The sequence below is a fragment of the Mytilus galloprovincialis genome, chromosome 12 (genome assembly GCF_965363235.1).
Source record: "Mytilus galloprovincialis chromosome 12, xbMytGall1.hap1.1, whole genome shotgun sequence".
Lineage (NCBI taxonomy): Eukaryota > Metazoa > Mollusca > Bivalvia > Mytilida > Mytilidae > Mytilus > Mytilus galloprovincialis.
Window position 1 is genome coordinate 4,215,118 of NC_134849.1, and position 15,008 is coordinate 4,230,125.

A 15,008-nucleotide genomic window follows, 5' to 3' on the forward strand; every position below is an offset into this window, starting at 1 on the left:
AAGGACATATTGAATTTAATTATCAATACATAAAGGTATGTATATCAGAAAGTGTTCATATTTATGAGTAGTCATTATGCTCATTTAATTTACATATAACAATAATAATAAAAAGATAAATCAGCTCTTTAGATCAAAACAAATTGAAATAGAGAAGTTTCTAAAATAAGTTGGTTTACATAATATAGAACTTTCTAAACTATAATATTAACAGAGTATATTCCCATTGTTAAAAGAAATGTTATAATATAATTGGTATTGAGCGTTCCTGATGAAAGTAAATCGACAAAAGCGCTTTGGACGCAAACATTTTATAACGTGCTGTTTTCATTTTTATACATGTACAATTATATCAAAACCGGTTTTATAAATGGTTAGCCAACGAAAGTTCGCAGACATTTAGCTCAATATGTGATTATAAACTGACACCCCATGCATGTAATATGCGTATGTTTGTCAAACATACATACATCTACGCATGTTTTTTTGGCGGATGAGACAGGTGCGAACTTTTAAACAACCGTATATTCTGAATATGTTTGGTTAATCATGTCGCCTTTAAATGCAACATATAAGACATATATACAAGACTATAAAATTAAAGTTACAGTCATTTACGGAATCAGAATGCATTTATTTGATGGAGATACATAGTTAATGGGTCTTTTTCCAGGTGGGTTTATATACATCAAATAATTAGTTTTTCTGCCATTGTTTAGTTTTCCTTAGTATTTGGATTAATATGAATTAACTGCAATGACTATTTCATTTGTGTCTCATTTCTTATAAAGATAATAAAAAGTAAAAGCACAAAAATACTGCACTCCAACATTTGTCCAAGGAAAATTCAAAACGAAAAATCCTAATCAAACGGCACAGTCTAAAAAAGTTTAAGACTGCAATACATTTAACATGCTTAATCATGGTACTTTTATTTCATATTGCGACAATTTCATTACAGTATTGTGTTACTACGTAATGGCAGTAGCTATAAACGAGATGGTAGGTGCCGTCAAGCATGTTTTATCATTCAACATTCATTATGTACCTTCCGTAGTCAAGAGGAGATGTAGTTCTGTGGTTGTCGTTGGTCAAAACGAAACATGTTTGTTTTCCTTTCCCAGTTGAATTACTTGAATTATTTTTCATCTCAACGTTTTTATAAACGACCATAAAATAAGATTTTTCTCATTGTGAAGATAAAAACGGTTGCGAAGTATTGCTTTCATTCATTTCATTTTATCTTTAGTCGAGAGTTGTTTCATGGGCATTGCTTGATATTTTGTTCATAGCTTTAAGACGCGTCTTCAAGATCCATTATTAAGATATTTTCAGTTAAATAAAGGCAACAGTAGTATACCGCTGTTCAAAACTCGTAAATCCATTGTCAAAAAAAAAAAATCGGGGTAACAAACTAAAACTAAGGGAAACGCATAAATGTAAGAGGAGAGCAACGACACAACACTACAATGTAACACACACAGAAACGAACTAAGCATTAGACAAAATCCGATGAGAATAACAAATATAGCATTAAAACCAAATACATGAATTTGGGAATCTATACATGACATAAACTTGACGGAAATCGTACATAATGTATACACCGTACATCTTGTTAGATAAAACAAAAGACAATATTTAAATTCTATATTTAAAATAAGGAAGATAAGTGTAAAGCTTCGTACTTTAAATGAGCCTTGACTTATATATTGTTCTGAATTAAGATTGGTTTACTAAAAATTTAAATACCCTATGTTATTTACATTGTTTGATACTATATATGTGTTACACAAAGCTTTCGAAATGACATGTATTACAACATCAAGTGTCAAAGCTGTATTTCCTTTTCTGTTTACAAGATCATTTTTTTTGGTCGAAATGAGCATCTGTTGTAGAACAATTGGTGTAATTCCCTTTTGTTTCGAAGCATTCAGATCATGTTATAAGCATTATCTAAATTAGGACGGTAGCTTTAAAGCTAAAATTGCAAGGCTTTTAAATATATATATATATAAATATTATTTACATCTTAATTTTCATACCATATTTTATTTTATCAATGTACGAGTTTTGTTTTTCATCTTCTCCATTTTTTCATCTTTAGTACGATTTCGATTTATTCTTAACCATCAAAAAATACTTTAACTTCATGCAGCCTGTGCATAAAGCTTCCTTGTCCTTATTCATACGATTGAAGACATGGTAGGTTACAGGTTTTTCTAATAAACAATTGATCCTTGTTTTTCCTTTTTTTATTTAAATTTGACATTGTTTAAATCTACTGTTGTTATCACATGCATTTAGTCAATTCCAAAAAAGTCTCTAAACCTGGTTACTAACTACCAGTAGCGTATGAATAAACTTAACAAATGTACAAAATCACTTGGCAGAAAAATGGAAAATTGGTTTTATACATTTAACTAGTAAACTTTTTCTTGTTTTACCAGATTTTTTTTTATACTTGCTTTTAAGAACAATGGATGATTTAGTCCAATTGACTTTTGTAGGATAACCATTCGTTTCTCACCGTATTTTAATAAAGAAGAGTACAAAAGGCTCCGAAATATTAAACAATTACAATTTAGCGTTATAATTTTGTTCATGCTTCCTTTCTCCAAAACCAGGGAATCAAAGGGTAGTTATTGTTCATCATGTTCATTATCAAGTTTAAAAATATTAATTAATATATGGCAATGATATTTCAGCGTGTTTTTTCATTTGTGTTGTTATTTTTGTTTTATTACGTGCATCTGTTGTTAAAATTCAGAGATGGCATTAATGTCTTCTTCCTAGATACTATTTGATTTGTAATATATTTTCAGACATTATGTCAGTCAAGAGTAAGTCAACAAAAGTTGGAACTACCACTAAAACAGTCAATGGAGAGACAAGTACGACTGTTAAAGTAGAGGAGACGTTCACGTATTCAGATGGAGGAACAGAGGTTAAGACTAGAGAGTTGGTAGTAGAAGGTACCCCACCAACTAAGGAACACATTGTACGTTACGTTACTTTATCCACAATATGTTTTAATACAGTTCTTTCGAACACGGTTTGTTTTTTAGAATCGGTTAACATTTTGTTTTACTTTATCTTTTAAATACCTTACGGGATGCCTTGTTTTTTTTTCTCGTAAAGATATCAACATTTCGACATTTTTGACAGACATTTTTAAATTCTTATTTAATAAATATAAGGCAAATATTATAACACTGTTCACTGATACTTTTATAATAAATCAGTCACACATTATGATGATTTTTAGTAAATATTTATTTTATCTTCTTACAAAAGAGGGACAAAAGATACCAAAGGGACAATCACACTCATAAAACTAAAACAAACTGACAACGCCATGGCTAAAAATGAAAAAGACAAACAAACAACAGCACACATGACACAACATAGAAAACTAAAGAATAAACAACACGAACCCCACCAAAATACTGGGGGTGATCTCAGGTGCTCCGGAAGGGTGAACAGATCCTGCTCCACATTTGGCACCCGTCGTGTTGCTTATGTGATAAAAAATCCGGTAAATGGTCTAATTCGGTAGGTCACATTCATGAAAGGGAAGGGGTTTGTAGTTACGACGTAAGGAACATATCCAATATCATTTGTGAAACGGTTATTCCATAACGGTCAACCAACTCGTGATGGCGTCCGTAAAATTTACGAAAGGATGATTTCAACTTCACCATTTAGAACTCTTGGTTTAATAGCTTTCTTGTTAGCAGCAACCCTCTATCAAAAAAATCATGATAGAAAATGCAAGCACGGGAATATCATATCAATTGGGAGATATATGTTGCTACTTAGAAATGGAAAATTCACAATTGGAAAGCTGAAATCATCTCTTTTGTCGTAAAGTTTTGTTTTCAACCGACCCTCATTTTCAATTTCTAGATGTAAGTCAAGATATGAGGCCAACTTAACTGTATCTGTAGTATTCTTTATCTCTAGCTCGATGGGATAGATGCGTTCCACATAGTCACCAAATTTTGAATTATTTAGTGAAAGAACATCATCTATATAGCGGAAAGTAGAGTTAAAGGATATTGCTAACTTCTTGTCTTTCTTACTAAGAAGGTTTTGCATGAAGTCAGTCTCATAATAATAAAGAAACAAGTCGGCAAGTAGAAGGGCACAGTTTGTTCCCATTGGAATACCCACAGTCTGTTGAAAAACACGTCCTCCATACGTACAAGTGTAATTCATCCACTAGTTTAACATATTGTAAAACAATTAACAGGGGATGTCACGTTGATGCCTTTAACATAAATAAAACTTTTATCTCAATACAAGTTTACATAGGCGCTATTACGAGCGGACAATGGACAGTTAAAACCTCTCACAAGAATATTAAAATAAACGATGAGAATGTGAATTAATGGCGGTTTCGGCACAATTTTAGTCGGAATTCGCTGTTATATGTCTATCAAAAAAGGAAAAATACCAGAAATACCGAACTCCAAGGATAATTCAAATCGGTAATTTCCTTATGCAATAGCAAAATCATAAGCTCAAACGCATCAAACGAAAACAATACAACTGACATATATCGGACGTGGTACATAAAGCTATCACTTTATAAGGTTAAACGGTGTCGCGGGGTAAAAATGACCATAATCAATCACATCTTAATAAATATCTTAAAATACTGTTATCAATAGCCCGAATCTTATAGTAAAATATAGAAACAATAACTCGTTCACACAATCATGCATTAGCTCTAAATATAGGTTAAATACATTTCAGCAATAGGTTGAAAAGGGCAATTAAACACGGTTTATTACAAACAAACTTCAATGCTGAAATGGGCATAAAAAATATATATCTACTTACAAAAACCCATTAACTTATCGGAGGAATACAAATGTCATATCTGCAATGAAAGATTAGTTAGAATTGGACAATTTGTACGTATACTTTTCTATTACAGCAAGCTTTTGTGAACTCTGATGACGTTAACGAGAACGATTTAAAGAATCTAAGTTTGTCGTCAAAATCTCATCAATCAAAGGAGATTCTACCAACTAAAACTCACCAAAAACCTCCTACAAATACACCAATCAAAAATGAGCAACCTCCTGGTGACTTTGCAGAACAAGCTTTAAAGGCACATAATGGATTACGAGCTAAACATGGCGTACCAGCGATGACCTGTGCAGCTGACTTGTGCGCAATGGCTCAAAAGTGGGCTGATTATCTTCTTGCAAATAACTTGAATGGACATAGTTCGGATGACCACAATTTGGGAGCTGGTGAAAATATCGCATACAGAATGGGTTCAATGAAAGATTTAGACTATTCAGGTATCATATAATTATTTTTTTTCAAGAATCACCATAGTGATGCATTGAATTATATAATCTTTTTGTTATGAGTTTGTTCAACTGTTAGCAGAAGAAAAAAACTAATGATTTAGGTAACCCTTCGTGACACAAAATCAGTAAATTCACAGCAATAAACATACACAAAGCATGGCAACAGCCATATTAATTTTAATTCGCCAACTCTTTTATTTATTCTATCCTTTTTAACTTCAATTCATAACACCATAGGATCTTTTGAAATAGATTGACAATTATATATCGGGTTCTATTTCACGTAAGTCAGTAAAACCCCTGTCCAGAAATATAGTGACCACGTTAAATTCGATCAACGAATGTAATCTGTTGATATCATGTGTTAATATTTATAACTAACTTTTCGATTTAGCTAAAGATGCTACAGAATCATGGTACAGTGAAATAGAAAATTATGGATCATACTATGGAAAAGAGCCACCAGATTTCGGACAAGTACCTGGTACGTAAGCTCAAGAAAGAAAAAAGATCAAAGTATTTCATTTACGCGAAACTAGGCAACCAATTAGGAAGATAGATATGTTAAAGTAACGCATACACACATGGAGAATTTTATGAATTCAAAAGTAAAATCTGGTATGCTAACATGGTGAACGTATCATGCTATGTATGCATTAACCGTCATGAGTGATAACAGATGAAACAGGGTGACACAATTCCTGACACGAACAGATACCGATGTTATAGTCTGTTTCACTTAAGATATTCTTTACTTATAGAACATATTTTCTAAGTTATGATCTTTACTGCAGAAAATGAAATACATTGTCGTAAACGAGAGTAAAATGGTAAATATAATCCACTCTATTTGCTTCAAACTATAATTTCACTCCATTGTCTTTGCATGTTCATTACGAAGATTAAGTGTAAACATCTTACCACAATGTAAATTTTAAATGTAAAATGTATTATGTTAATTTTAATCTTTTTTTTTTTTATTAATTATTCAGCGTATGGTCATTTTACTCAAGTTGTATGGAAGGATACCAAGGAAATGGGAATAGGAAAGGCAAGAGGAAATGGTCGTGTCGTTGTCGTTGCTAATTATAGACCAGCGGGAAATTTTATTGGTAGCTATTCAAAGAACGTATTGCCTCCTCATTAGCATAGAAGAATAAGCTAAAATTGTTACTATGGACGTTATATGTGGCGAACAAACACTATTGTTTCTTTTTATATAGAAATATTGTACATTGAATTAAAAATATATTTGTTATATTAAATACATTTAGGTAAAGGAAATAATAAATCATGGGACAACTATTTAAAAAACATATTTTGATCGGTGTTGTTAAGTTAAATAAAACGAACGTTTGTTATTAAGGATATACACATACAATGTTATTTCCAGTTTAAAGATGTTCTTTCTGCTTTCTATAGATTTAATGAGTAAAACCTTTTCCTTTTACCTATTAATTTTTATTTTTTTGTTAACGCATCGTTGTCAATATAATGAAATTGATGCAACTGTAATACAAGTAAGAGGTTTAACTAGCTATAAAACCAGGTTTAATCAATCATTGTCTACATCAGAATATGTCTGTACTAAGCCAGAGATATGACAGTTGCTTTTCATTCGCTATGTTTGGGATTTTGATTTTGGACTTTCCGTTTTGAATTATCCTCGGAGTTCAGTATTTTTGTGTTTTACCATTATCCATCTGATATTTATAGTTGTTGTTTAATAATGGTAAAGATACTGCATACTATAAGGTCTTTCTTATCGTATACCAGACCGAGGGTTGTCAAGATGGAGCAAATGAAAGACTAACATTATGGAGTTTTTTCTTCCGGCAATTATAAACCCCCGACATGACAAGAAACAATTTAGAATATGCATTATATTACTTATAAACCGTTAAAGAAACATAATATTTTGCAAAGATTTGCAGGATTTAGATCCTCATTTACCAATCAAACTAAAGTGGGATATTCATTTTGGTCCTTTCAGATGTTAATACGCCCTACTGTTCAGTTATTATGTGAAATAAAATTCGCTAGTTATTTAAGATATAAGCTTGAGAAATGTATGAAGCAAGACACAATCGAATTGTCACCGGTGTATGAAAAATGAAAACTCTTTAAGAAATGTTAATACCAACTTAGTTGATGATGAATTGCAATGCATTCCATTGATTCAAGATTCAGTACACAAACAGTAGTTCTTACATCAAATAAAATTTCTGTTAACATCTGGGGTACCTTAAGACACAGTGTTTGGTCCAATTTTATTCTTGATATTTATCAATGATTTGGCAGAAAACACTGAACATAGTACATGCAGATTGTTTCCAGATGATAGTATTTTTATAGGGGAAATTAAAAAAACGGATGACACAAATAAATAACAGTGTGACTTAGAAGCGGCCCACAGGTGGGAGCAGGATTAGCTCATGTATTTTCATCCTGATAAGTGCAACCTTCTCATTCTAACTCAAAAACGCAAACCTTTAGACTTCATTTATAACTTACAAAATTACTTTCCAGAAAAAGTCGACTCTACAAAATATTTGGGCTTAACTCTTCAATCAAATTTAAAATGGGACAAACATATCGATAACATGACATCAAAAGCAAATCAGTCTGTTGGATTTATTCGTTGAAACCTAAAAAGGCCTCATCTAAAGTTAAAACTCCTGCATTTAAAGCTCTTGTCCGACTAAAATTAGAGTACTGAATACAAAGGAGTAGGTCCGGTAAGGACCGATTTTGGCCTCAAATTTCAGGTTCATCTGACGAAAGATTTTGACCACTTTTTAAACACTTAAGTGTCTATTTTATTTGAATTAATTAGTTTATGTATAAGATTTTAACAGATTTAGTCATTAAAAACGATCCGATTCAAGCTCAAATATGAAATACCTACCTAATATGCCGAAAAATGTCACTTTTCAGATGGTTTTTGGTAAAAATGAAAGTGGCCACATCCGTGTCCATCCTCAACCTTTATATATGTTATGTATTATCATAAAATACAACTTACATTTCAATATTAAGGATGAACAAGAATGCGGCCACTTTCGTTTTACACGAAAACCGTCTAAAATTTAACTAAAATGCTAGAATTATGAGGATTTCAGTAATTTAGCATGACTTAATGGTGCTAGTACCGGATATATGTGCATTGTATTGTCAAAAACAGCCCATATTTATGTAGCAGAAGCATTGTACTGTCCAATAAATAACTAAAGGTTTACATTTTAAAAATTTTGTAAAATTGCTATATTTTGGGGCCAAAAAGGGGTCTTACTGAACCTACCCCTTTGGGATCCACATCAAAAACAGCAAAATTCACAAATTGAAAAAGATCAGAAAAGAGCAGTTCGCATTTTATGCAACCGCTTCCATAACACCAGTTCAGTTACTGAAATTATGACAGACTTAAATTTGTACCCACTGGAAATTAGGCGTTTACGATTCAGTCTTCCTTTACAAAATTATACACGAAATTATTGCAGTCCCTACACATAAACTTTTGATCCCACTAGACAATAGAACCAGACATAGCAATCCACACTCATTTAGGCAAATACATACATCTAACGACAGTTATAAATATTCATTTTATCCACGAACAGTGATTAATTGGAATCATTTGCCACAACAAATAGTATAATGTAGTACAGTACAGGGATTCAAGAGTATGATCTCAGAATCTGCTTTCATCCCCATATTCTATTTATCTTAAATGTATCTCGAATAAACAATTTCAAACTGTTAAGTTTGTAAAATGACCTTGGTATTTTTAAAAGTTTTTTAAGGGAATGAAAATCAATGTATAAAGTAGTAAAAATAAAGAGAGAAAAAAATTATTTGGCAAACATCTCAAAGACATGGACAAACGTACATATACGAGCCTGGAATTTTATTCATTGTTTTTATTAGTTCCATAATATATATACTATTAATCTATAGCAGTCTTTTATAAGCTTGTTATTTTGAAACAGAGTAGTTAACGTCCTTCAGCTTTGTATTACACTTTTTCCTAATATAACCAATTCATACTATATCATATATATTCAAATAAATATTTTATAATATAATATCTTAAACATTACCTCAGTCACAATAGTTCTGTGACAAAATACATTGTTAACATGATATTTTCTTTAATAATGAAATCTATATATCCGTGTTATTTAATCTTTTTTTATTTATGACATTTTTTCAATGTAATGAATGCTAATTCGGTTACAACACAACTGTTAATTACTTTGAACTGAGGATTTAATACGCAATATGAAAACTAAGTACGTAGTTTTAAACTCTCAAGGCCATCGATATCTGTCGTGTTTAAATTGGAAAAAGGGAACGCGTTCATGAAATCAACTATATAAATAGTATATGTAATGGTTTAATATCATTTGAATAATACAATGATCGAATGTTATTGAACCATTATAATGTGACCAACGGTTAAATATACAGTACTGTAGAATAAAATGACAAATATACTCAACAGCATAATTTCTTTTGGTAATAAATAAAGAAGGACACGTTTTTATCATGGTAGATTCTCAGTGATTTTACATCGACAAAATTTGACATGCTATTTCAGGACCTTTCATAGACCTTGATCAGTAGTCATTTAATTTTGCCTGGGTCCACTCAAATATATCAATATAAGGACACTTTAACAGTCATATACGTTACAGGTTAGGTAAGCTATACGATCAGGTTGAACCTTCATTTGTCGTCGGAAAATGATTGAATAGAAGGAATAGGACAGATGTTTTCGTTTTTACCCGTTAGTATACAGTTTAATTTAGCTGCTGTTACGGACTAACCATTAACGTGTTTGGACTTTTACTCAATGAAAAAAAGAATATGTTGTAATTGATACAAAATACGATAAAGACACTTTCAAAAAAGATTTTGTAGGTAATACATTGACTAAAACACAGATAAAAAAATTGTTCATTTGAACATATGTTCAGTTGCGTTTCGCTATATACGATTTGAAATAAATCTATTTATTGGTTTCATTAGAAAAAAGACAAAAATTCTAAAGAAGCATTTGAAAATATAAATTTTAAAAAAGTTTCAGATTAAATAAAGGCAATAGTAGTATACCGTTGTTTAAAACTCACAATTCGTTAAAAAAATCCGGGTCACAAACCAAAACTTAAGGAAACACATTAAATATAAGAGGAGAATGACGACACAACATTAGAATGTAACACACACAGAAACGAACTAAGCATAAGACAAAATCCGATTAGAATAACAAATATAACATCAAAACTAAAAACATGTGTTTGGGATAGAAAAGTACCGTGACACGTCTTATAATAATATGAATTCACACTCAAATATAAGAGGAACCAAACGACACAAAAGTAACCCAACGATTAAAAATGACGTGACCAAAAAAGTCCTTAAATTACTCAAGTCGAAACGGAAAGGTACCCAAACCGTTAGAGTTTATTCTTAAAATATTAAACACATATTTCAGATAAATAAATGAAGCTGTATCCATGAATATGTAGATACCCATGCATTTAATGAAGTGTGAATGTTGTATTATGTGTTTCATTTAAAAAAAAAAATAAATTAATAGTTTATAAATGAGCGTCATTTAAATTTCCGATTAGTTCCTTATGCCTTTATTGCAATTGATTTAAGTTTAAAAAATATCTATTTCCAGATGAAATATATATATAGTTCTTAGAAAAATAGGTATTGTCAAATATTCAAAAGTATGTTGATTATCGGATAAATATCAATAAATTTCGGAGAACTATACCTATTGTCTAGGACAAAATATTTAAATACATATTGATTATCGGATATCATCGCACCACAGAAATCTTAACTGGACAAACTTATTAGATTCCAGTAGCTTTAATTTAATGTACTAACGTGGTTAGGTGTTAGTATTTACGAGTCAACATTATACTTAAGATATGCAAAAAAGTTAACCTATAGGAACATATTCAAAATAAATTTTGCATGAAATTTTGCCTACGGGATTTACAACCTTTGATCATAAGTTTTCAACTAGAAGTATTCACTTATTTAATGACGCATACGATAGATTCAAACTCATTTGTCAAACGCAAAGCAACAACAAACGATCAAAAGATAAAGAACAGTATACAAAATATTTGTTGTAAAACACTTCCATAATTGTCAAATAAAAAAAGAAGATACATTGTACCTAGTTAACACAATATATTTTTTTTATAGAAATTCTCATGTGTAGTTTGATTTCTGATATGCCTTTATACACTTAACGAATCTTCTGATGACCCATTAGAATTGAGCATTTCATTATGCTTTTTTTCACTTCCTTGTTACATATTTGTTTGTTTTTTTACATTTTTTAACCATAAATTGTATGTCTGTTTGTTTTGTTCACACATCGTTGTCAATATAATAGAAATTGATGCGACTGTCATACAAGTGAGAGGTTTAGCTAGTAATCAAGCCAGGTTTCATCCACTATTTTCTACATAAGAAAGCCTGTATCAATTCAGGAATATTACAGTTGTTATTTATTTTGTGTACCACATATTTCTCTCAATTTTCGGCAAATTGTTCTGCTGTGCATGTAGCGATTGTGTCTCATGAATTGATAACACATATATATAACCCATATTATATTGTTGTCCGTTACATCAGGAATATTTGGTTTATTTAAAAAACAGCAGTCCTATAATGATTATTGTAATGCAATGACTATTTTTCACAAATAAATTCGTGAAATGATAACATTTCACCGAAGTTTTAATGTAATATGATATTAGTTTATTTGGTTTATTTAAAAAAAACAGCAGTCCTATAATGATTATTGTAATGCAATAATTATTTTTCACAAATGAATTCGTGAAATGATAACATTTCACCGAAGTTTTAATTTTTAATATGATACAAGTTGACAAGTTAAGGTAGATGGGGTGTCTAAATTATAATCCATAGAATTTTTTAATAATTTGCCAAAATGTAATTTATATCTTGCTTGTTTAAAAACATTGATAAAAAGAATGGGTTACCGGACTTATTTTCACACTACAGGTTGTGCAAAATTTTCAAGATTTTGTATAGATTATGCATGGAAAACCCAATTTTCCGCCATAAAAAGCAAACCACACCATAGAATTTTGAGATAAAATATGAGAAGATAGCTCCAATATTATGCTTTCAGATAAGAAAAAGAAAAAATGGGGTCACCAGACTCGTTTTCTTGCTACATGTAAAAATGGGTAAATTCCTAACACATTCTATTGTAAAAGTAACACTATCTGAATTATCTGCCCTTGCATTTGAGTTGCATCCCCTTATTTTACAAAGTTGGAAAAAAATTAATCAAACAAAAGAATTCTTTTTTTTGTAAAATACAATCATAAAAATGATCAAACATGGTATTTTCTATATTATAATGAAAATTCTTACACATGAATTACCTACTACTCTAAAAATTTGCACATTTCATCAAAGATCTAGACCTTATTTTCTAGTATTTTAAAATCCAAGATGGAGGAAGACACCCTATCTACCTTAACTGGACTTTGAATATAAGCCTGTCATCGTGACATTGGGATTAGATTAATAACTGTGAAAAAGATTCTGATATAAACAATACTAGATTTAAAAACTATCCATCTGTTATTATAGTCGGTGAAAAAATTAGGGGCAGGTGTTTACGTCCGTTAAAAACATGTACATAAATGTATCCCAAGTACACTCGCACTATCATTTTCTATGTTAAGTTGACCGTAAAATTGGATTAAAAACATTAGTTTGGCATTCAAATTAAAAAGATCTTATCAAAGGGAACATATGTACTAAGTTTTAAGTTGATTGGACTTCAACTTCATCAAAAACTACCTTGACCAAAATCTTTAACCAGAAGTGGGACGAACGGACGGTCGAACGGACGAACGAACGAACGGCCGCACAGACCAGAAAACATAATGCCCCTCTACTATTGTAGGCCGGGCATCAAAATTAATACTATGTAGATACAAGTTTAGGTTATCACACTTTGTTATCTTTATAAAACAATTCTTAGAATACTGTGTCATTAAAACCTATATAACAATTATCTTCAAACGGTAAAGAAAAAAAAAAGAATATGCATGCGTTAAAACTTCAAATTTTTGGGTAAAAGCCAACAGACTGGTACCGGTTATTTAAAAAGTGAATGAATTTTACCTCGATTATTTTGAATCCTTTCCGTTTCAATCCGGCAGCAAATTTTAAGACATTGCTTGTTGACGTTACTAGTTGGTTTATCTTTGACGTGCAGATGTGGTTATGGACTCAAATTAATTCTGGGAAAATTGTGTGCATCAAACATCTATCATATTATGACTTAGGTCGATATGCCTGTCACCAATAAGTTTTTTTTTGTGGTTGTTGATTTTTATTTAAATTCAAATTGTAATTAAAAATAATGAATATGATACCTTTTCCAGACTATTTTCAATGACCGTGCAGTACATGTATATTTTGGAAGTGCAGTATCAACATCACAACTGTAACACCATATTAGGTTCTGACCGAGTGTTGCTACTTTGTTGCCTGTTTACTGTTCAAGATGGTCATCAGGATTTTCTTCTTTTATTAAATTACGAAGTCAATACAAAATGGAATGAAATAAAAAATTGCATGAAAGGTGCTGACCAAGTTTTAATACTTTGAAGCTGGTATACGATCAATATGACCGACAGGGGGGACAAACATAGGACCTTATGGAAAATTCATTCAAATGTCTTCTTTTAGAGAACAATTGAATGGAATAAAACCAAACATGGCATGATTGTTCCTTATTAGGTGCTGACCGAGTGTTGCTACTTTGTTGCCTATTTACTGTTCAAGTTGGTCATCAGGATTTTTTTTATTAAATTACAAGGTCAATATTAATCCTAAATCATTATTTGGGTATCTGTTAGGCTTTTCATCTATTTTTACATGATTTCCAAAACCAAAGTAGAGTCAGGTAAGCGACACAGGGTCCTGAGAGCCTCTAGTTTATATTGATTTAGTATCGGTTTCCCTGTTTAAATTTGTTAACATTATAATTTTAGACCCTAGAATGCTTGCCTTTTGCTTTCGGCCAAGACTCCGTGTTGAAAGATGTACTTTGACCTATACTAATTACCTATTTATACGTTGTAGCTCGTTACCACATCTTTTTTGTGTGTCGATAAGCTGTGTCAATTTGAAATTTTCAAATAATTGTGTTGACATAGACACTGGGAGAATAGGGTGCCTTCCGCTTTTGCTGGCAATTGCAAATCTACTTGTTTTTGTCTTAACTCTCACCCTTCCTGTGCACCTGTGATCGAACTCAATTGTGCTGGGGTTTGTATTATTCAAGATATTTTTAAATGGTTTGTTCTGCGTACTGTATGTTTGTTTGTTGGGGTTTTTCTTTTCAAGCCATTTCTTGATTTGACATGAGACTGAATTTCGCTTTGGTATATATTATAAACAATTCTAAAACAGCACCAGAGTACTTTACAGATCTCATGAATTTCATTAAAATATATATCACCCAGATGTTCTGATGTTGAGACAATTTTACAAAATTCAAAGAGAAATCATCATTTAAAAAAACTGTATTTAGTATTTTCTGTATCAATTCTGTCTATATGTCAGTGCGTATGTATAATATTTACTAATTTTTAA

General features: G+C 31.1%; 1 protein-coding gene across 1 annotated transcript in view; it reads left to right on the forward strand.

Annotated features, from left to right (window-relative positions):
• LOC143055167 (uncharacterized) overlaps positions 1 to 15,008 on the forward strand; it is a 44,481-nt gene that overhangs the window by 19,349 nt on the left and 10,124 nt on the right. Inside the window, exons 6-10 of the mRNA XM_076228306.1 lie at positions 2,826 to 3,001; positions 4,946 to 5,318; positions 5,725 to 5,814; positions 6,323 to 6,476; positions 6,724 to 6,761. Coding sequence (XP_076084421.1) covers positions 2,826 to 3,001; positions 4,946 to 5,318; positions 5,725 to 5,814; positions 6,323 to 6,476; positions 6,724 to 6,761 — 831 coding nt within the window. The remainder of the gene's footprint in view (positions 1 to 2,825; positions 3,002 to 4,945; positions 5,319 to 5,724; positions 5,815 to 6,322; positions 6,477 to 6,723; positions 6,762 to 15,008) is intronic.